General features: G+C 45.2%; 1 protein-coding gene and 1 pseudogene across 4 annotated transcripts; one reads left to right on the forward strand and one right to left on the reverse strand.

The window, feature by feature from the left end:
- Positions 1-258: 258 nt before the first annotated feature.
- Positions 259-1,023, reverse strand: LOC143680145 (fructose-2,6-bisphosphatase TIGAR pseudogene; annotated as a pseudogene).
- A 1,885-nt stretch (positions 1,024-2,908) lies between these two features.
- LOC143679999 (SLAM family member 8-like) lies at positions 2,909-20,319 on the forward strand. 4 transcript variants are annotated; one of them, XM_077156549.1, is made up of 7 exons: positions 2,909-3,015; positions 3,402-3,480; positions 12,422-12,802; positions 13,231-13,527; positions 15,377-15,514; positions 15,713-15,798; positions 16,079-20,319. In XM_077156549.1, exons 1-7 carry the CDS (start codon positions 2,926-2,928, stop codon positions 16,166-16,168), a joined length of 1,161 nt encoding a protein of 386 aa, XP_077012664.1. In that variant the 5' UTR covers positions 2,909-2,925; the 3' UTR covers positions 16,169-20,319. The 4 variants fall into 4 exon arrangements, with proteins under 4 accessions (XP_077012664.1, XP_077012662.1, XP_077012663.1 ...); XM_077156547.1 differs by having other exon boundaries at positions 2,911-3,015; positions 15,707-15,798; XM_077156548.1 differs by having other exon boundaries at positions 2,911-3,015; positions 15,380-15,514; positions 15,707-15,798.
- Positions 20,320-23,628: the final 3,309 nt, after the last annotated feature.

The following is a 23,628-nucleotide window of genomic DNA, read 5'->3' on the forward strand; positions in this document are numbered from 1 at the left end:
AAAAAAGAAAAGATGGAACTGAGCTGGGTGAAAAAATTATGCTGGAAAATGCCAACTGTACTCAAACAAATAAGTCCTTTCTAAGTGGTTTTCCATTAGTGTTTTATGTGGCTATGATTGCATTTGAACTTTATAACCTGCTGTACAATAGAAAGTTTTTTTAACTGTTTGCAAATCAGCAGTAGCAGAGGACGGAAATAAATAAAGCCAAAGTGCTTCCTCCCTCAGAGGCTCAAACTGTTAGATACTGATGTAGGTTTAGACTTGGTGACTTTCAGTCACTCAGTTTAAATGTTCCTTTAGGTTCATACAAACACACCAAATTGCTGGTTTAACTTCTTTTCCTTCCTCCAAGTTTATGATAAAGAGACTAACCCCCGAATTGAGAGTGACAGGTACAGTCTCAGGTTTACTCACAGTTGCTGGTAGGGAACACTTAAGGTCAGTCAGGAGATAATCAAATAGGCTTCTCCTATGCGCTCCATGACTCACAACTCAGACACTGACTGCTAATCCTTGAGGACTGCCGTTTGAATTCAATTTGAATCCAAGGTTCTTCGCTAAAGGAAATATTTCTGCTAAAGAAGTTTCCAGAGAGTTGCCTGGTGCGCCTTGTGAGAACTGTTCTTTCTGATTTGCTTCTTTCAGGATGAGTTGACAAAAATACTAAAAAAAAGTCTTTTCCAGGCATTTTCACCCTTCCTCGGAGTCTCGAATCATACTTCACGGTCACATTACTGCAAAACTTGCTTTTCTCCAAAATCTTGTGTATGGTCTGCTTGGTCCTTGTGAGATTGCTGGAGAAAGCATGAGTAACCTTGACGTTTTTAAGATGTATCCCAATGGCAGCTGCTTGTTTAAATCCAGTTTCTGAAAGAAGCTCATCTGTACTTGTCTGTCGGATACAGTCAGAGGGCAGCCTGTCACCTTCTTGGTGTCTGGAGGGAGGTACAGTGAGGACCACAGGGCGGTGGCATGCGTGGGTGCCCACGTCCCCCTCCTCTCTGCTCTGCACACCTGCATGGCCACTTCTTCTTTTTTTTTTTTTTTTAATTTTTATTGCTAAAACAATGTACACGCACATACATTCTTAATATACAAACATTCCATACATGGTATAAAATCAGTGGCTCACAATGTCATCACATAGTTGTATATTCATCACCATGATCATTTTTTAGAACATTTGCATCACTCCAGAAAAAAGAAATAAAAAGAAAAAAGAAAAAATGCATACATACCATACCGTTTATCCCTCCCTCTTATTGACTGCTAGTATTTATATCTACCCAATATATATATTTTTTAATTTTAACACTGTTCCCCTATTATGTATTTATTTTTAATCCATATGTTTTACTCATCTGTCCAAACTGTAGATAAAATGAGCATCAGAATAAGGTTTTCACAATCACACAGTCATATTACGTAAGCTATATCATTCATTACACAATCATCTTCAGGAAATATGGCTACTGGAACACAGCTCTACAGTTTCAGACACTTTTCTCTCACCTCACTAATACACTTTAAACTAAAAAGGGGATATCTATAAAATGTGTACTAATAACCTCCAGGGTAACATCTAGACTCTTTTTGGAATCTCTCAGCCACTGACACTTTATTTTGTCGCATTACTCTCTTCCCCCTTTTGGTCTAGAAGGTTTTCTCAATCCCTTGATGCTGAGCCCCAGCTCATTCTAGGATTTCTGTCCAATGTTGCCAGGGAGGTTTACACCCCTGGGAGTCATGTACCAGGTAGAGAGGGGGAGGGCGGCGAGTTTGCTTGTCTTGTTGACTGAGAGAGAGAGGCCACATCTGAGCAATAAAAGAGGTTCTCTGAGGGTGACTCTTAGACCTAATTTTAAGTAGGCTTTATCTATCCTTTGTGGGGATGTTTCATATGAACAAACCCCAAGACTAAGGGCTCAGCCTATTGATTTGGTTGTCCCCACTGCTTGCAAGAATGTCAGGAATTCTCCAAATGGGAAGTTGAATTTCCCCCCTTTCTCACCATTCCCCCAAGGGGACTTTGCAAATACTTTTTTATACGTTGTTCAAATCACTCTGGATTTATCAGAGCATCACTGTGTGCAAACCTGCAAAATCTCATCTCCTTTTCAAAGTTCCATGTACTTATGGTGTTCAATTAATCTGTCTATATAAGTTATATTAGGAAACTGCATGACCACTTTTTAACCTGCTTAATAGAAGACATGAAAAAGGCTGCCCTTAAGGCAGTTAATTATAATAAACTTAAAGAAATTTCACAAAAATCTGATGAAAATCCAGCTGCATTCATGAATAGATTGATGGAGTCTCTCCTCAAATACTAAGTTAAAGGCTGAATCCGGCTCTAGCGGAAGGTACCACACACTCACCTCTTCACACAATCTTATCTGGCATTAGGGAAAAGTTACAAAAACTAGAGGATGGCCCTCAAACCCCTCAAAAAGACTTATTCAAAACAGCCTTTAAGATCTTTGACAATAGAGAGAAGGAAGCCAAATTAGAAAAACACAAAGGAGATGAGGCCAATCCTCCCTCCTAGCTATGCCCTCAGGCGCTCCAGCTGCCCCCACCCCCACCCCAGAGGGATTCCCAACAATGTGATGAGGTGCTACAGGGCAAAGGGAGGCAGGATTCTCAGGGGTTGTGGTGGGAGCATCAGTTCTGGGGACAGGCCAGGGGCTGAGCTGCAGCAGGTGGCTGAGACTAGGCTTGCTGTTCTCTAACCTTTGCCTCTGGGGGGGCGTGACCAGGATTAATGGTAACTGAGGAACCATGCAGCTGTCAGCAAAAGGCAAATGCCAATATTTGCATTGGCCATATGGGGAAATAGTATTTCCCACAAAGAGCTTTGTTCTTGTGCCTATGCTTTTTACTTAGGCAATTAGACTTGAAGTTTGTGAAAAATCAGAAGGAATGTTTGACTCATTAAATAGGGGTAGCGACAGGAGACAAACCCCAAAATCAGAAGCAGCATACTGCAGCATTTCCGTGAGTGACGTCCAGGTCTGACATTGAGCTCGCATTGGTCTGTAGGGCTGCCTGGGGGCTATCTCAGGAAGAGGCTAACGGGAGTCGTGTGTGCATAAGACCAGAGTGGGGTCAGTTCAGTGTGTGTCAGGCACATAAAAAAAGTGATGTTTCTGTACAATTATTCTACAGTAACTTTTTAAGTGCCTTCCATAATGTGGGGGATTAGATGAAACAGCTGAATTGTTTTGTTTAGACTGATGGGGCTCTTTTCCTGCAACTGGCCATTACGGTGATTACGATCTACTATTTCCAGGCTTGGCCCCGCCTTGGGGGTGGGGGAAGCTTTGTGAAATGATCCTGGGGCTTGGGCTTTTCCTCTTTGCTTACTGCTTCCCCCTCAGATGTGCTCTCTGCTGCAGCCTGCTATGGGGCCCGGCTCAGAAGACTCTCACCCCTGCTGGATGTCCTGGCTCCTGACATTCCTCAGCCTCGTCCTCGGTGAGTCATCTGCACTCTGGGAGGGGAGGGCCATTAGGGATCTGGGGGGGCAGGGCCCCTCTGACCACGCTGAACAAAAAAAAGGAAATCATTACGGTAATTTAGCAAAAAGCAGTGTGTATGGTAAGAGCCTGGGAGGGATGGGATAGGGGGACGGAAAGAACAGAACAGCCTTTAGTTGGTGGCAAAGGTGGCAACCCAGTGTCTGGGCAGCCTGGAGAGAGGGGCTGAGACAGACCGAGAAGGCAGCTCCTGGAGGCAGAGGGACCGGGCGTCCCTGGGAAGGAACCCGACATGGAACTCGGGTGTCCAAGCTAGACGAAGCTCCCTTGAGAAAGGAGAGGAACTGCCCTCCGGGCTAGGGTTCGGGCTCAGCCTCAAGCAGCTCATCACGTAGGAGGGGTTGCTTGGAAGTCTCAGGTTTATCTTACTTACATTGCCTGTGAATTTGCATCCCCCCTTCAGTGTTAGTTTTCAAATAAAAATGTTAAAAATTGTCTAAGGAAGTGAAGTAATGGGTAGAACACGATGAAATAAATGCTCTAGAGGGATGCCCTTGTCATCCCAGTGAGTTGCTTCCACTGTCACCCCCAAATGCTGCTTGGGCCCTGGAGACACCAGAGGAAAGGGTATTGCAGCACTGGGAGAAAACCAGGAGGCGAGGAGGATTTGCCACATCAACCCGAGAATGGTTGCATAAGATAGGAAGTGTCTGTGCCATGCAATGTTACGGAGCCTTTAGAGAACGCATGTACCACTTTAACGGGTGGGCTTTCCACGAAGTAAACGTGATGAGAAAAGAAGGTACCATTGGACTCCAAATTTTAAAAGAAACCATTTTCATGGGAAAGAATACATAAAAGATTGCTAATAGGACTCATAGGAGGATGATGAGACAGGAATAAGGGCGGAGGGGAATGGAGAGAAAAGGAGAAGAAAGGAAGGATGGGGATTTCAGCAAAAACAGGATCTGAGAAAAAAAAAGACTGTTGTCAAGAAGCCCATATAATATCATATTTATGAATTTATGGAAGATTATATGTCTATATGTATAAAGATATTAAATAAAATGTAATGAAAATAAGAGGAGCTAGTGAAGTGTGAATTCTGGTGAAAGCTTTGAAAGCTTTTATTGTTTTGTATATACATAAATTAAATATTAATAAAATTTCATGTATATATTTAAATATCCCAGCCACTATATGAACTTGCCTGGAATTTTATGAGTGTTAATGGATTACAGAGCACTTTTAAAAAACTCCATTATTTACTGTAAGCATATGAAGGCTCCAGGGAGTGAATTCCCAGATCATGCATGAAACCAGATGTTCCTTTGATAATGGTAATAGTGACCAGTATATTGAGTATCTGCTATAGGTCAGGCAGGGGTCACGTCTCACCTAATCTCCTTTTGACATTTTTTTAATTGTGAAATATATCACATATACAAAAAAGCAATAATTTTCAAAGTACATTTTAACAAGTAGTTATAGAACAGATTTCAAAGATTAAAAAACAATTTTAGGTTTTTCGTTCTAGCTGTTCTGAGACACTGGAGACTAAAAGGAAATATCAATGTAATGATTAAGCAATCATACTCATTTGCGAAATCCTAACTCCTCTGTTATAACTCCTCCTTCTCACAATCTTTAGGGCTATTTGGGTTATGCCCATTCTAACTTTTTTCTTATTGAAAAAGGGTGTCAACAGTATGGAATAGGGGAATGGAACTGGTTGATGTTCTTGGAGAGGCTGGCCCCTCTGGGTTTTAGGATGTTTCTGGCCTAGGAACCATCCAAAAGTTTGTAGGTTTCTGAAAAGTAAACTCAGTTTGTGCAACATTTGTAGGATCTCAAGTAGAGCCCTGGGTGTTCTTTGTGATTAATGCAAATGATGTTGGTTGGGGTATCACAAACTGTAGAAATTAGCAATACCTAGCTGAAGCTTGCATAAGAGCAGCCTCCAGAATAGCCTCTTGACTCCTTCTGACCTCGCTCAGACACTGATACCTTATTTTGTTACATTTCTTTTCCCCCTTTGGAAGGATGGCATGTTGATCCCATGATGCCAGGGCCAGGCTTATCCCTGGGAGTTGCCAAGGAGAGAGACTCACACCCCTGGACGTCATGTCCTGCAAGCAGGGGAGGGTAATGATTTTCCCTGCGGAGCTGGGCTTAGAGAGGGAGAGGCCACATCTGAGCAACAAAAGAGGTTACAGAGCACTTTTGTTTTATTTATTTTTTTGCATGGGCAGGCACCGGGAACCGAACCCAGGTCTCCAGCATGGCAGACAAGAATTCTGCCTCTGAGCATCCACCCCACCGCCCTACAGAGCATTTTTTAAACAGGACATCTTGAATTAACAATGAGCCTTGCTGTAGCAACCTGGGATTAGACCCTTTTTAACTAAATAACTTGCCATCTACAGTAAAATGGTAGACTGCCTTCTCTTCTCCAATTCCATTTAACTGCAAAAATATGTTAAATACTATTGAGTTTTCTCCACAGGCTTTGGGGTTGGAAGACTCAAAATTAAAAAAAGAAAGAAAGAAGGAAGGAAAGATAAGAAAGGAAGGAAAGAAGAGTGAGTGGCAGGGAGGGAGGAAGGAAGGAAGAGACTGCCATTGGAAGGAGCATCGCCCTAAAGTGCTCTGTGGCCTTGTGCGGAAACCTAAAAGGATGCTTTTTTTTTTCTTTCTGGATTGTCCCCTGTGAAAGCACATTCTTGTCTTGGGGAGAGGGGTGGGTATTGGTGTGGGTGGTGCTGAAGTATTTGGATTCATTATTCTCAAAATGTTATACCCTTTCCTGGATATGCATTTGGATGGGTCGTATGGAAGTAAAGGTGAGAATCCTGAGGGTGGGATCAATTCATACTGTCATTTCCTGGAGAAAGCAGCAGTGAGAGAGGTCTGTGTGCTGAGGGCCGCCCTCCCCGTGACAGTAACAGCCTGTTCCTGAGTGTCACCTGTGTGCCGGCCGGGGCGGGGGAGACGGGCCTCTGCCTCTGTGCGCTGCGGACAGAGCTATGGAGACACAAAGAGTTTGGATTAGATAAAATAATTTTGTAACTCAGTCTTGTGAAATTGCTTGCATCCTGCCTTTCTACTGTGTCTGCTCTTCCTCTTCCTTTTTTTTCTTTTTCTTCTCCTTTTTCATAATTAACATCTTTTTGTAGCTCTCAGAGCTCTTGCTGCCTTCTTTCCCTTTTTAGGTTTTGTTTCAGCTTTCTCCCAGCTGTAGTTTGTCATCCAGCTTCGCAGGCAGATCCTCCTGGAGCAGCTTCAGGCTGAGACTTCATCTCTGTTCCCTGGTTCCCCTCGCTAGTCAGAAATCATTGCTCTGGGAAACCACTCAAATTTTCTGCTTCCCTTTCCAGGGATGGTTCAGCAAGTGGAATTCCTGGAACTGCTCAGGTTATGGTGAGAACAGACAGCAGTCCTGGAGGGCATGACATGCTGGGAGGGCAGGGAGAGGGTGGAGGGACCCCTTGGGTTGCTTCGTGCTGGTGGCGGTGGCAGGGGTGGGGGTGGGTGGGGGATGGGAGAGAGGAAACCGGGTCCCAGGTCTGATTCTGCCTGGCACTACCCGGGCAAGTTCACTTCACATGAGCCTGAGCCTCTGCCACGTGAGGGGCTGGACCAGAGCACCTCGGCCCCTCCCAGCCAGGACAGTCTGTGATTCCTTGTCTCCACCCAGACACAAGTCACCTGTGGCTGCTTCAGGACCTCTGCTCTGTCCCTTTCATCCTATTCTTTCCCATTTCTGTCGCTTGACACGGATGAGCTGATGAGCCTGTTTGGGGCACCTTCAAAGGGGAGACCCCCTGTACTCACCGTGTCCCACCTTCCTCGGCCCCCCGAGAGAAAGAAGCCATCCCTCTCTTCCAGCCTGGCCCTTGGCATGGAGCCATGCCCTCTGATTTCCCTGCCTCTGCTCCTGGGGCTTGGTGCCAGTGCCATCAACCATCTACTCAGGACTCACCTTCTGCCTTACAGTGTCTGCAGAAACTGGGCGAGCAGACCAGACTCAGGAAATCATGTTACAGCTGTGCCCTTTAGCAGAGCTAAACTAGGACCCACCTTCACTGGAGCTTTGCAGTGCCTGTCTCTTGCAGCTGGCCCCCAGCTGGGTCGAGCTTCTTTCTCATGGACTCTCAGGCATGGTTCCTCTCTTAGACGCTGGAATTACCAGTGAAAATCCCTTAGGGAGGTGCCATGTTGGAGGCTGAAATACTGTTTCTCAGTAAGTCCAACTGTCATAGGGGCACCCACACCAACCACGCACGCCCCCGTTGGAATCAGTAGCTGTTTCTTTGATCCTCAGATTAAATAGAGGACTTACAGTTAGTGTTTCTGTTTATATATATAGGTAACATTAGATTAGTAATGAATGTGTTAACTGCCTATGGCATTAAAGGATACTTTTTTTTTTAATGGTAAAATCATGACTGGGATGAATTTAAAATGAACATGTCCCCAATTTTTAATTTCACTGACTAATTAAAGAGGAAACAAGTAGGATAATACAACAAGTTCGATGGGAAATTCAAAGAACACACAGGATATCAGGCATGCTGAAAAGAATTTACAAATAGATGCAAGACTTGCCAGTATCCACAGAACAATAATTAATTATATCCCACAAGACAAAATGTATTTGTATTTTTAAAGAAAAGAATAATTTGTATCATCAGCAATGCAAATTGGCTAAATTACTATGATTGTGAAATAGCTCACACAGTGGAAGGCACTGGCGCCTGTAGAAGTGGGGCGTGAAATGGTGCTCTGGGCAGCATGCTCAGTAATTGTTTTGCTCATTTCAATATCTTTCATAATTTATCCTGATAGAGTGAATGGAGAGACACTCCTTTAGTCTTTAAAGTCCTTTAAAAGTTATTCCAAGGGTGAGATGAAGTGGCAAAGAAGGTCTGGCTCATTTCCCAGATCTTCCATGAGTTTTTGATGCACAAATGACCCTGCCCTGCTTACACGGGTGTAGAGTATTTGTGGTACACAGATAAAGTCTGGAAGGATGAACATCATTAACAGTAGTTACCTGTGGGTTGAGGCACAACTTTGAACTGTTAAAAAATACATCTGGCCTGTTCCTTTTATCTACCTTGTCGACACATGAGTAGAACATACGAAACAAAAACAAATAATAGGGGAACAAATGTTAAAATAAATTTAGTTTGAAATGCTAGTGATCAATGAAAAGGAGGGTTAAGGGGTAGGGTACGCATAATTTTTTTGGTTTGTTTTCGTTTTATTTCTTTTTCTGTTGTCTTTTTATTTCTTTTTATGAATTGATGCAAATGTTCTCAGAATGATCATGATGATGAATATGCCAAAAAAAACCTACTGCTTTCCTATTTCTTTGCTTTGTATATATCTTATACTATACAATAAAAAAAGTTTAAAGGAAAATATATCAGGCCAAATTCTGGGAGTTTTTTTGAGCAGATACGATTCATGATTCAGGCAGCCTCTAAACTGCACGTGGAAAGGAGCTTCACTGCATAGGTGCAAAGGAGGGAGCTTAGGGAAATGTAAGCAAGCAAGTGTTCTGACCGTCTCACAGAATCTTCACCCATCCCAGAAAACCCCTGCACAAAGGGATAAGAGAAAAACAGTTTTGTCCTTGAATAAATTTTATACCAGAGTGTGATGCATCATAGACAATCTGCTAAAGGGATTGCAAAGACAGAAAATACAACTTATTTTCTTTATGTAGCTAAGCAAACACAACCCGTTACATGCATGTTCTTAAGATAATTTCCTGTATCTTTTGGACTGAAGTAGATTTACAAGTAGGAGGCGTTCTGAAGTTATGTTAGTCTCTTCTCAGGAAACAGAAATCCAGGCTCTACATTTGATTACATTTCAAAGAAATGGCTTCCTTCCTTGGCTTATTTAGGCTTTAAAGAAAAGATTTACTTACAGTTCAAAGGAGACGAAAAAGAACTTACATGTTTTCTTAACTTGTAAGTGGTGAAAGAAAAGGGATGGGGGAAGACATCTCTTTCCCTTTTTGCACCTGGGAAGTTCTTTTTTCCTTTTGATTTGGATTTACCCTTACCACACACATGCCCTTTCACTGATTAGCTCCATCCAAGAAATTTAACTTACAAGATATACATTGTTGTGCCATGTCTCAAATACAAGTCTCTTTACAGCAGCATGATTTGTAGTGGAAGAAACAACTTACAACATCCGGCAGAAGTAAACCAGACTCGAGCCCCACAGTGAGATACATGCAGCCGTCCAAGGAGGGAGATGGGTTTACACGGACTGATCCAGAATGGGCGCCGCCGTTTATTGTGAACGGAAAAGCCTGGAGCAGACCAGCACACACAGTGTGTGTGCTTGCACGCTCATGCAGATACGCACTTTTGAGTGTATAAATTATCTCTGGAAAGACAGAAGCAACAAATGACAGTATCTGCCTCTAGGGAAAGGAACTGGATTAGGGAAAAGAACGGGAAATAGGAGTCAGAGATAGGAGAGAAATTTAATTTTTGCTCCTATATATCATTCTCCTTTTAAAGCCATGTGAATGTATTTCCTGTTCAAAATAAGAGCAAATTGAAAAGCCACACAGAGTTGTTGAGAAGTGATCTCCTCACTCTTTCAATGGAGATTACAGTGTCCAAGTTGTCATTTCTGTTCAAGTGACAGTGTGACCGGTGCCCTGCTGGCACCTGTTACAACAAGATCCCAGTGTCAGCATCTGCCCCGCAGTGGCTGTCCCCTGGCCCCCTTGGACAGCACTTAGACCTCGGACAGGCTGGTCTGGACTCAGGTTCCTCAAGATCTAAGTAATCCTGAGACGTGCGGGAGCCTGTGGTCTGTAGAGTTGAGGAGGGACAGGGTGGACTTCAGCCACCTCCTCCTGCTGCAAACTGAGCACAGGACCCTGCACTGGCTGGGCCATGGCATTGGGTCCTCGCTTTTTAGAGAAACTTGCAGGACAGCCTCATGGGCTTTTCTCTCAGTCACCTTCCATGGGCCCTGTCAGTGTGTCTGTCCTGCGTCACAGGTGCATGCCCTGCAGGACAGCGTGGAGAAGACCCTGATGTTTCCCGGACAGGGTAGTTGGAGGGGTGTGAGATGTGAAAGGGCAGAAAGGAGGAGCCCTGAGGCTGAGAAGGGGCTGAGCCCTGGATGCCGAATCCCCTGCGGGGAACTGGGGGTCCGGGATGGAGTCCTGGCCCAGAGAAGATGACTACGTGACTGCAGAGGAAACTCTCTGAAATATTTTTATATGTGAATAATGCTCTGAGTTATTCTGTTTGTAGTCAGAGCAGGAAATGGATTTAAAGTACCACAGGAGAGTGGGGCCTGATGAGAGGAAGAAGGGACAGTTTTGGAGAGAGGGCTGGTGGCAGTGGCCATCCCAGGTGGGCCCTGACCTGCTGAAAGGAACAGGTGCTTCCTTTCAAGGACGAGGTCATTCTGTGGTAGCGTCCCCTGGTCTAGTTCCATCCTGTCCCTGGTCCAGAGGGAGGACAGAGGGTCTTCTGCTTCCCTGGGGACGGTGCCTGTGCAGGTGCTGCCGCGGTGGTGGAGATGGGCAGAGAAGGGCTCAACTGAGCCCACTGGTCACAGTTCTGTAGAGATGAGGAAGACTGGTGGGCGCCCTCTCTAGACTCCTTAGGGAATTGCACTCTGGGTGGCAGGGACCACAGCTGCTCACCAAATAGTCCATTGTTCCCCAGCCCCAGCCTTCACTTCCTAATCCCTGTCAATTAGGCAAGCCCTTGTGACTAGTTCTGGCCAAAGAAATATGAGCAGAGATTATGCTACTGCAGTACACGTGCAGTGAAAACTTCCTGTGCGAGCCTCTGGCTGAGGAGGCTGTGAGGGGGCCGGGGGCTCCCTGTGGAGCAGCTACAAGTGGAGCAGCCTCCACCCATGCGTGACGAGCCTCTCCCCACTGTCTCTCGTGGGGACATGGAGGTGGAAGTTCTAAGCCACTGCTGTTTGTAGTTGTTACCACAGCAGAATGCAGCCCATCCTCACTAACACACTGCCTAGAAGGAAAGGGAAGGGAAAGCAACCCTCATTATTGTAGAAGTCCTTTTTGCTGTGTAACAGATGACTCCACATCTTAGTTTAGGCTTAAAACAATAATATTCATTATTTCACAGCTCCTGCTGGTCAGGAATCCAGGGTGGTTTAGTTGGGGCCTCTGGTTCAAGGTCTCTGAAAGTCCACAGTCAAGGTATTGGCCAAGGCTGACGTCACCCCAGGCTCAGTGGGGAAGGATCTGCTTTCAGACTCACCCACATGGTTTTTGGCACAACTCAGCTCCTCCTGGGCTCTCCAGTTCCTCGTGGGCTGTTGGCTGGAGGCTGCCCTCAGTTCCTCCCCCTGTGGGCTTCTCCATAGGACAGTTTTCCAGTGGGAGCTAGAGAGAGTGAAGAAGAGAGAGGGTGACTGAGAGCACAAGCAGGACGCCAGTCACTGTCCTTTATGGTCCCATTTGCAGTGACCCCATCACTGTGGCTGTATTCCACTCATTGAAGCAGGTCACCAGGTAGAGCCACACTCCAGGGGAGTCCCGCAGGGTTGTGACTTCGAGGAGGCACCCATCACTGGGAGCCATTTAGGGGGTGCCTGCTGCAGCCATGCAGTTGGTGTGGATCAGGAATTGTGTTGGGTGCCGAAAGGGTGTTGGGCTACTTTATCTCATTTAATTCATACTGTCACGAGGCCCATAAGGAAAGTGGAGTCAGCCAGCTTGAGTAATCTGTTCAAGATCACACTCTCCTAGTATCAGGATTTGATTCCAGATTTGCTGCAAATTCATTGTACTAGGCTGCTTTCCCAGAATCAAAGGTTGGTATCGGATGGATTAATTTAAAAAGTGGGTTCTGTGGTTCTCTCATTTGTTCTTGATGAGTGAATACTCATGTTTCCTATTTCCAATGCCCTAGGTGTCCGGAGCACTGGGACCAAAAGCTCTAGAGCTCTGGGTTCTGGCACTTGGAATTCTGAGGGCCCCAGTTTCCTGAAGCAGATCCGGGGAGGTTCCGTCTTGTTTCATGTGATACCAAAGCCAGAAACTGAGCTGGAGAAAGTCTCGTGGGAATTAGGTCCTGAGTCAGACTTCACGGTATTGCTGTGTTTCAAAAGAGGGGCTGACAGTCCAACCTGGGTCAGTCTCCAAGACAAGGACAAGCAGAGGGTCCACGTGCCCAACATGACATCCCTGAGGATTGAGAAACTGACCCTCACGGACAGTGGGCAATACCGGGCTCGAAGTACCTACACTGGAGGAAAAGGATTTACCCAGGTGTTCCATCTCACTGTGTGTGGTAAGTGGCACCCATCTCACCCCACTTACTGCCTACCTTTACCTCTAAGAGTAATTATTCCCCATTTGCAAGATACCACCCAGCCACCAATCTGCAGACTCTATTTTCTCCTAATTTATTAGAAATACCAAGAGGTGGGAGATTGGTGGCATCTAATGTCCAGTATTTATTTTGATGTGGGAACTTTTAAAGACTTGCTCCATCTAGTGAAATCATGTAAGGTTCAATGCATTGGCTTCCTTTCGTACTGTTTTAGCTTTGGGCACATTTGTTACATTTCTAAGTCATAATTTCTTTATCTGTAGAATGCTTTTGTCTTCCTTATAGGTTTCTGGGGTCTCAGTGGGACACTGGATGTGAAGGTGTGATGTGTGCTAGGTCCCACATGCATGAGACATTGCTCATTCTTTTGTCCCCTGCTACCCCAGAGCCTGTCCCCCAACCCCAGATGCAGGCCAAGCCACTGTCCATCACCGCAAACTGGTGCAATGTCACCCTGGAGTGCCCAGTCACGGGAGCCACAGAGGACCTGAATGTGACCTGGGAGGGCAAGGACCTCCCTGGAGGAGTGGAGCTGAGAGGGACATGGGGACCTGTCAGCAACACCTCCACTCTATCTGTGAGCCTGCCCCTCAGCCAGCCCAATGCCAGCATCACCTGTGTGATCAGCAACTCCGTGGACCAGAAAAATGCCAGCTTAGCTCTGCGGGACGTCTGTATCCATGGTGAGTGTGACCTGCCAGCGGTGAAGGGAGTCAGAGCTCAGAGAGGACAGTTCTGGGGGGTCCAGGATTTTTCTCCCATCATGTTCATTACGTACCACCTCCCACCTGGTCACCTCATGCAGGACTCTGGGCGGCATGTCCAGATCATTTCTGCTTTTAAATGTCTCTCAGATCTGTCCCGTCTGCCCTTTCCAGCAGCTCTCCCTACCTTGCATCCTGCCCCCACCCCGTCTGCCCTCCATGTGTGCCCAGAGTGCACATTTTGAAAAGCAAACCCGATTGTGCCATTTGTCTGTGTGGGCTACGTCAGTCTGTCTGTCAGTGACTTCCTGCCAGGGTCGGGGTTTAGAGGCTTCTCTGCCCTTTTCATTTTGCACCAGGGCCTGCGAAGGGTGCAGCTGGCCCTGCCCTCAGGTCTGGGCACCTTTAGGGAGCCGTCCATTGTGCCTCATCTCGGGGCCTCCCTCTACCACTCCTGACCTGAGTCCTGATGATGTGATCCCTTGTCTCCTCCCGCAGACTGGATCAGCTCAGGGACAGGGACCAGACCCTGGTCTCTTTTGTATTCCTATGTCAAGCCCAGCTTGTGACCAAAGTTTGTTTAGTGTTTCATTGACTGAATGGCTGAGCTTGTGTCTCTGTGTGCGAGCTCACCCTCTCCTATCCATCCTTCACTTGCTGCGGGAGTGATCTGATGGTGTCAGAACATCATCTAAAACCCTACCTCCCGCCTCTGCCTTGCCCGCCTCCTTTCCGGAATCTCAGATGAAGGTTATCACACAGCATCACACACAACACCCTCTGGACACAGACTCCAGCCTGCCCTGCTCCTGCCCACTGCCCGCCCCTCCCCCGCCTGCAATGGGCTGCTGACAACCCCAGGGGGCTGGTGCTTTGAAGCAGCTATTTCCTGAACATGGGGTTCCTCACTCCTGGAATGCTTCATTCACCCTGAGTATCTCAAAAATTCCTGTTCCCTCCTGTAAGACTCAGCTTCTATGTCATGAATATATAATGATACAGCTTTCACATTGTGACTGTGTGACTGTGAAAACCTTGTGTCTGATGCTCCTTTTATCTACGGTATGGACAGATGAGTAAAACATATGGATTAAAAATAAATAAATAATAGGGGAACAAATGTGAAAACAGATTGAAGAGATTGAAATACTAGTGATCAATGAAAGGAAAGGGTAAGGGGTATAGAAAAAAAAGGGGGAATATAGATAAAATATTTTGGGTAGATGGAAATACTAGTGGTCAATGAGAGGAAACGGTAAGGGGTATGGTATGTAAGGGTTTATTCTTTTTTCTTTTTATTTCTTTTTCTAGTGTGATGCAAATGTTCTAAAAAATGGTCATGGTGATGAATATACAACTATGTGATGATATTGTGAGCCACTGATTGTACACCGTGTGTGGAATGCTTGAATGTTAAGAATGTTTGTGTTGTGTGTTGTTTATCAGTAAAATATTACAGAAGAAAATAGGAAAGAAAGAAAGGAAAAAAAAAGACTCAGCTTCTATGTCACTTCCTCCGGGAAGCCCTCCCTAAGTACTCTGCGCAGGGTAGAAGCCTCTCTTGTAGCGGTGAGTCTTCTCTCTGACAGATGGTCTTTTTGGTGTGTCCGTCTCCCCTCCTGGGTGACGGACCCTTGAGGACGTGGGCCGTATCTTGTTCATCTCAGTGTCCCTGACACCGTGGAGCCTGGTCAGCTGCCATGTTGGACTCTTCCGTAGTCTCTGCGCCAGGCCCCTCCTGACTTTCCCACCTGCTTTTTCTCAGTCTCCCCTGACATCTCAGATTCTCTCTCGCCCTAACCTCTGTTCACTCCGTGTGTGAGAAAAGCAGAGTCGCATGGACTGACCACTGCTAGCCGCATGGGAAGCCTCTTTGGAGTCTTTGGGGCTGTGCTGTTGACCCTGGGAGCTGGACTGTGCCTCTGGAAGACACGAAGGAAGAAGAAGAAGCTGGAGCCTGGAAGAGGCAGGTTGCCCGTCTCCTTCTGGGCCCAGACACCTCCGTCTCCCACCAGACCCTCGGTCCCCTTTCTCCCGCCTCGTGCTGCACCGGGAGTGGGCCCTGCAGAGGGGGTGGTGGGTGAGATCGTGGCCTTGGAGTTCATGGCAGTGGGGGAGGGAGGCAGGTTTCCTCAGTTACAGAAACTCTGTGTCTCAGGTGCAGGTTTGCACATGGACGACAAGGATAATGGTGGCGGCATCCACTATGCAGAGCTGAGCCGGCAGGGGTCTCCGGAGGGCAAGGACAAGGTGAGAGCCAGGAGCGCTGTGTGGCCAGCCTGGGCAGTCCTGTACCACTCATTGTCTGGCACTAGAATTCCTGAACTCGAGCATCTTCCATTTCTGGCTCCACTGCCTCCTCACCTCTTTCTGGATAATCACAGGGAATCACGAAGGGAATTTGCAGTTGGGGCCAGCACGGTGCTGGGCACTTTGGGAGTGCATGGCTGCAGCCATTGGTTCTATGTGGGTCTCCTGGTGCCACGCTGTCCCTCAGCTGCTTCAGGAACCCTCTGTCTTGCTTTCCTAGAGGTTCGGTGAGCAACATCTGGGAGAAGAGCCTACAGCTACTATCTACAGTGAGATCCATAACCCAGGCCAGGCCACGTACATGATTTGATCGGAGAAAGCAGGAGAATCTGGCACCCCTGGGACTCCTCCACACAGAGCCTGATGCCCTGTAGACATCTGTCTCTTTCGGCTCTGGCCCGGCTCCAGCTGCCCATGGTCTGTCTCCCCTGACCCCGTGACCTCAGCTCCCTGGCACACGCAGCTCTGTTCCTTCTTCTGTTCACCTCCTCTTGCTTCCAGCCTTCCCCAAGCTGCCCTCACACTCAGGATCCTCACCCTTGTTGGCTGAGTTCTCTTCCTCTGCCATTGACATGGCTCCCAAAATCCTGTCCTCCTGAAACTTCCCTAAAGAGGACCTGTGGCTGCGTGTGCAGGGGGCAAATTCCCACTGCCTCTTCCATCCGTGTCCCTGGTGTGTGACTGAGAACCCGAGCCCGGGCACAGGGACTGCGTGGAGATGTTGGCCGTGCCGCGGAGGATGGACTTAGCACATGGGTGCTGTAGGCTGTGCAGGGATCGATGAAAGCAGCACAGGTGGGTGGGAGTCCATAAAGGGATTGGACTGAGGCTTCGTCTGCAGACCTTGTGTGGGCTCCCATGGGGCTTGTGCTCAGTGTATCAGTGTGTATTTTGGGGTGGGGGAGGACGGTGTAGGCGCACATTACACCTCTAGACTACAGCCTCTTTTCTTTGCTGCCTGTACTAACCTGGATCTAAGCCTCAGCCTCTGAACCCCAAACCTACTTTCCTATGGAGTGGGAAGAGGAATTGGTAGTATATCAGGCCTTTCCTTATCTTCTGATTCCCAGAGAATGACCTAGGAAGACCAAAGTCATGGGCTGACTTCTTAGAAAACCAGCCTCAGCTCTTCCCCTGGCCTGGGAGAGGGGCACGTAATGGTATGAATAGATGTGCAGTGTCTGGAGATTGGGGTACCTGACTCCCTCCTCCTTTCTGACGGGTCAAGCCTGTGGAAGGTCTGATCCAGCTCTCTCCAGCCTGTTCTCTGGAGCTTCCAGCGTCCCTTCAGCCTTGCTGGCCCATGCACTATGTTGCCCCCTCTTTGCTGAGCTTCATCCCTCTATCTGGAATGATGGTTCTTGCTCCCTGCTCCTTACTCCCACCCCTGCCTGTTGAAATTCAGCAAACCTGCTGGAAGCCAGTCCAAGATACCTTTTTCCATGGAGCCTGCCTGGATCTCTTCTGTTTCTGAGGATCTTTCTGAATACCTTGGACATCACTTAAGGTCCTGCCACTGTTTACCCTGAATTGGAATCATGAGTCTTTCTGGATTTAACCAGGGGCTCCCTCTGGATGGAGGGAGCTGTGGAGGCCAGAACTAAGAAGACACCCTCGGCTCTCTGTGAAGAGTCTGGGCCACCCTTCCTTCCATTCCCACGAGCCACAGAGCACAGAGGTTACAGGTGATCCTTCTGGTGGCTCCGCCATTCAGAAGCAGGGTGGACATGATGACGTCCCATGACCCCACTTGGCCCGGAGGTCTGAGGTGGGGACCTCACTACTTCACCTCTGGCCTTGCATTGCCTGAGGACTTGCTGCAGCCTGTACCTTGGTACATGGGTATTTTCCCTGTGCTTGGGGATCCTCATTTTCTTGACCCTCTACCTCCTGCCTTGGATTCCAGCTCTTGTGTCAGAGATGGGCTGACTCTGGGCCCTGAGTGGGTTGTCTGGTTTATAGATACCGGGGTATGCTGGTTTGAAAGGTAGTATGGACCCTAGAAAGCCATGTTTTAATCAAAATCCCATTTTGTAAAGGCAGAATACAGAATTCAATACTGTATATTTGAATCTGTAATTAGATTATCTCCCTGGAGATGTAACCCAATCAAGAGTGGTTGTTAAACTGGATTAGGGGAGATGTGTCTCCACCCATTTGGGTGGGTTGTGATTGATTTGCTGGAGTCTTATAAAAGAGGAAACATTTTGGAGAATGGGGGATTCAGAGAGAGCAGCGCAGACCGACATAGCCATGAGAAGCAGAGTCTACCAGCCATCGACCTTTGGAGATGAAGAAGGAAAATGGCTCCCAGATTGCTTCATGAAACAGGAAGCCAGGAGAGGAAGCTAGCAGGTGACACTGTGTTCGCCATGTGAGAACCCTGACCGTGTTCATCATATGCCTTTCCAGATGAGAGAGAAACTCTGACTGTGTTCGCCATGTGCCCTTCCACTTGAGAGAGAAACCCTGAACTTCATCGGCCTTCCTGAACCAACGTATCTTTCTCTGGATGCCTTAGATTGGACATTTCTTTAGGTTTGTTTTAATTGGGACATTTTTTCGGCATTGGAACTATAAACCAGCAACTTAGTAAATCCCCCCTTTTAAAAGTTGTTCCATTTCTGGCATATTGCATCCCGGCAGCTAGCAAACTAGAACACGGGGTGTCTTGGTTCCCTCCCAGCTCAGCTAGGCTACCTTATCTCTGACTTTAGATAAAGGTCTAATGAAGGCTCTTGCAAGCATTCAGAGAGGACTCTTCTCCCTCTTGGGTCTTCCCAGGTTCCTTCCTCCTCCATGCAAGGTGTGTCCTGAATGTCAGCATTCTCATTCTCAAACCCCTTTGCATTATTTTTCATAATCTCATTCAACAGGGTTTGCATGAATCTTTCATTTAGACCTTCAACAATTCTGTGATGCAGAAATCCCCATTTTACGGATGGAAAAGCTAAAATTCAGAGATGTTAAGTACCTCATGCAAGTTCTCCTAAGTAATAAGTGGGTGAGGCATGATTTGGGCAACATCTGTGTTTTCTCTTTTACAAAGCATAATGTGGGTTACAAAAGAGGGTGATTTGAACAGACACTTCTCAGATCAGGAATTACAAATGGCTAAAAGGCACATGAAAAGATGCTCAAGTTCACTGACTATTAGGGAAATGCAAATCAAAACCACGATGAGATATCATCTCACACCCTCCACTATGGCTATTATTGAAAAAAACAGAAAACAACAAGTACTGGAGAGGATATGGACAGAGAGGCACACTTATCCACTGTCGGGAATGTAAAATGGTACAACCTTGTGGACGACAGTTTGGTGGTTCTTCCAGAAGCTAAGTGTAGAATTGCCATCTGATCCGGGAATTCCTTTGCTAGGTCTTTACTCAGAGGACATGAGGGCAAGGACACAAATGGACATTTGCACACTGCTGTTTATAGCAGCATTATTTACAATTGCAAAGAGCTAGAAACAGCCCAAATGTCCATCAACAGACGAGTAGCTAAACAAACTGTGGTCTATACATACGATGGAATATTACGCAGTTGTAGGACATAATAAAGTTATGAAGTATGTAACAACATGGATGGACCTTGAGGACATTATGCTGAGTGAGATTAGCCAGAAACAAAAGGACAAATACTGTATGGTCTCACTGATATAAAGTTAGATTATAAGCAAACTTGGAGAATTTCAGTTAAGAACAGAGGTCATCAGGAGATAGAAATAGGGTAGAGATTGGGAAATTGGAGCTGAAGGGATATAGATTGTGCAACAGGACAGATTGTTAAAATTCAGAGATGGATAGCACATTACTACCTGACTGTAGCAAAATAATGTAAGTACAGTGAATGAAGCTGAAAGTGAAAATGATGGAGGAGGACTGGGGGCCCATATGAAACCAGAAGGAAAGAGACAATAAAGATTGAGGTGGTACAGTTTAGGAATGCCAAGAGTGTCCAATGATAATGACTAAATGTACAAATTAAAAAATGTTTCTACATGAGGAAGGACAAAGGAATGTCACTATTGCAGGGTGTTGAGAATAGATGGTCATTCATATTTTAAAACTTCAACTTCTGTGTGAGACTAAAGCAAGAAATGTTTATTTGGTACAAAATTAAAAAAATAATAATAATGCATATGAGATAAAAGGCAAATTTTTTAGGTCAAATGGTAAAGTTAAAGATCCGTATTGACTGAAGTTCATTAGATATGATTTTGAGATTGGGGGGTAAGAATAATTAATTAAATATAATACCTATACTTTTCATTGTCTTTGACTCAGTCTGAATATAATGGATAAAACCATTAGTTTAATGATATAACTAAGATAAAACAGTTGCCTACTCTGAAGAAGGTTCTAAAACTTACTTTTAAAAGAAAGGTAATACTATCGTGTGTGAGAAATGGAGAAAGGCAAATTAAAAATTCTTATCATCTTATACAGATAATAACAGTTTTTCATTTTTATTTCCATTCTTTGTTGATAGGCAAAAATAGCTTACATAGTTATGATCAAGTGGTACAAATTTATATCCTGTATGTGCTTTTTCCTATCTAGCTTTTCTGTAGGACGTTGTTGTAGATTGTATCTTTGTTCCTGTTACTTCATCCCTCCCTATAACCACGCCCTCTGTAGTTCCTAACATTAGGGCCAGAGTGTATTTTCCAGCCAGCTTGATGTGGCTTCGTTCACATGACATGATTTGGCCAATGAAATAGTTACAGAACATTTTAGTCATACTTTCATTATCGAGCTTGCTCTCTTGGGTTTCTGCCATTGCCATGAGAAGAACATGCTCTGAATAGCCCCTGGTCTCTGAGGAATGAAAGACGCGTGGAGCAGACTTGGAGCAGGCCTTGAATTCCTGGCCTACAGTTAAGCTCAACTGAGCCCATTTAGATCAGCTGAACACCAACTGACCTGCAAATGTACAAGTGAGACACAAATGCTTATTATTGTATGACTGAGATTTCAAGGCTGTTTGTTTCACAGCAGTAGCTGACCTCCAGGAATTTCTGCATGTTGCAGCATAGCCTTCAAAATTGTTATTTTTAATGGTTGTAGAATATCCTATCCAGTGTATCTGAACTTTCAATAACCATTCCCCTATCACTTGGGTCATTTGCAGTTTTACACTATCAAAAATTAAGCCGGGAGTGGGGGTGAGGTGGGGTGCAAGGGCAATTCAGTGGTAAAATTCTCGCCTTCCATGCGGGAGACCCAGCTTTGATTCGCAATCCATGCACTTCCCAAAAAACAAACAAGCAAACAAAGAAAGAAAACAAACAAACAAAAAATTCAACAAAGGGTGCTGTAATAACAGGATACTCAGATGGAAAAAGAATGAAATGTGATTCTGAAAGAAAAAGATGATAATTTCCCTAATATTGGCAATTCTCCCTTATCCCAGACACCCAAACCAGTCACCATCTTGCATTGGGTTTTCCTTCAAACCATGCCCCACCTTCCTCTCACCCCTATTCTCCCATACTCCCCTCATTTTATCAGTCATGCCTGGACTATTTCAGCACTCTTCCTACAGCCTTTTCTGTCTTTACACACTTGTTTTCCTACAAACTATTCTGATGAAATTCCTGAAAACCACAGGTACTAAGTCCAGGCTTACGCCCTCAATTTAAGCCAGGTCAAACAGAGTCATTAGCCAGGAATTTGTAAACTGAGAAAGGAAAGCTGTCTCTCTTTGAATGGCTGGACCTTAAGACGTCAAAATGAGAAGGTTGGTGGCCACACTTCCTACCACATGCACCTGAGAAGCAGGGCAGCTGGTCTGCAGAGGGAAACAATGAAACAGAGTCACAGAAATGAGAGGAGAAGAGAATATGTAAAGGGCACTTGAGTTTCTGGTTGCAGATATACCTGTGGGCTGACCACATTCCCTGAAATAATCCAACATGGCTGGAAAAAAACAGTGTCATGCTGACTTTAAATTCATGACCTCATTTGGGCCCTTGATGCTGAGCTACAATCTTTATGATAAACATCCCTGGGCCATTCCCCCTCCCACTTTCTTAGATGACCATATTTTATCTTTTCATCTCTCCTTGAATCCCAGTGTCTCTTCCCCATCCTCATTTTCAGCAGATTACTTTCCCTCTTATTACACTGACCATATAGACCATATAGAAGCAATCAGAGAACTTCCAGAAGCTCCTTCACCACACCCACCCTCCTCCCTGTATCTGAAACTGTACATTTGCCTTTGTCCATTTCCGTGTGACTATGAACATTTTTTTGCGCCTATTGCCTGGTGCTTCTCTTGAGAACCGGATTCTATCGTGAATTGCCTACTCAGTGATATCACACTGCAAGTTCTTCCCTGCATTATTTAGAACAAACAAAGAAACCCTTACTGGACTATTTTTAATTTTATAGTTAAATAAAATTATTTTAATTTCTCCCATTAAAAAAGTCCTAGGAATTTACAGTACTCCCATTTTTTCTGCTCTCCTTCATAGAAAAATTCTTATCACTACCTACATTTTATTTCAAACCCCCCTTTTCCTTTCTTTCTTTTTAAAAATCACATACCACAAAATTCACGATTTTGCAATCTGACACAAGTCTGCAATTCAGTGGTTTTGGTATATTAACAAAGCTGTGCAACCATCACCATTATCATTTCTAGAACATTTTCATCACCCCCAAAATAAATGCCCTACCTGTTAGCAGTCACTCTCTATTACCCCTTCTCCCCAGGTCTTGGCAACCACTAACACTTCTGTTTCCTTAGATTTATTATTTTGGATAGCTCATATACATGGAACCATAGAATATGTGGCATTTTGTGTCTGTTTTTTTTTTCACTTAACATGACATTTTGAAGTTCATTAATGTTGCAGCATGTATTTCATTACTTTTGATGGCAGAATAATATTCCATTGTGTGGATATATCACTTCAAAATCCATTTATGACTTAATGGGCGTTTGGATTGTTTATACTTTTTGGCTATTAGGAATAATGCTGCTATGAACATTTGTATATATATATTTATTGTAGTATTTTGACTTTTTTTATTGTGAAAGATAATATATATACAAAAAAAAAACCCCAACAAATTTCAAAGCATGCCACAACAGTGCATATGTTTTTTTTTTGGGTGCGTGGTCTGGGAATCAAACCTGGGTCTCCCGCATGAAAGGCGAGCATTCCACCATGAAACAGCTGTGTACCCACAAGTGTGTATGTTTTTGTTTTCAATTCTCTTGGGCATATACCTAGAACTAAAATTGCCGGGTCATATGGTAACTATGTTTAATCTCTTGAGGAACTGCCAAAAGTTTTCTGCAGTGGCTGCACCATTTTACATCCCCACCAGCAATCTATGAGGGTCTAATTCTTTGTGTTCTCACCAACATTTGCTATTATTCTTAAAAAAAAACTACAGCAAACCTAGTGGGTGTGAGATAGCATCCTGTAGTGTTGATTTGTATTTCTCTAATGAATAATGATGCTGAACATCTTTTCACATGTTATTGGGCATTTGCATATCTTCGGTGAAGTCCTTTTCTTTCTTGCATCTTCTCTCATCATACATTGCCCCACTACTTCATTAGAACGGCTCTTGTCAAGGTAATTAGGGACCTACATCTTGCTAAATCCAGTGGTCAGTTACCAGCCTTCATCTTCCTTGATGTCTCAGCAGCAGTTGATATGTTGATTATCTCTTTCTGGAAAGAGTCTTCCCTTACATTCAGCACTGACAATTCCTCTAGTCCTGCTCAGGGGCTGCCCCTTCG

This window comes from Tamandua tetradactyla, chromosome 4 (assembly GCF_023851605.1).
Source record: "Tamandua tetradactyla isolate mTamTet1 chromosome 4, mTamTet1.pri, whole genome shotgun sequence".
NCBI lineage: Eukaryota > Metazoa > Chordata > Mammalia > Pilosa > Myrmecophagidae > Tamandua > Tamandua tetradactyla.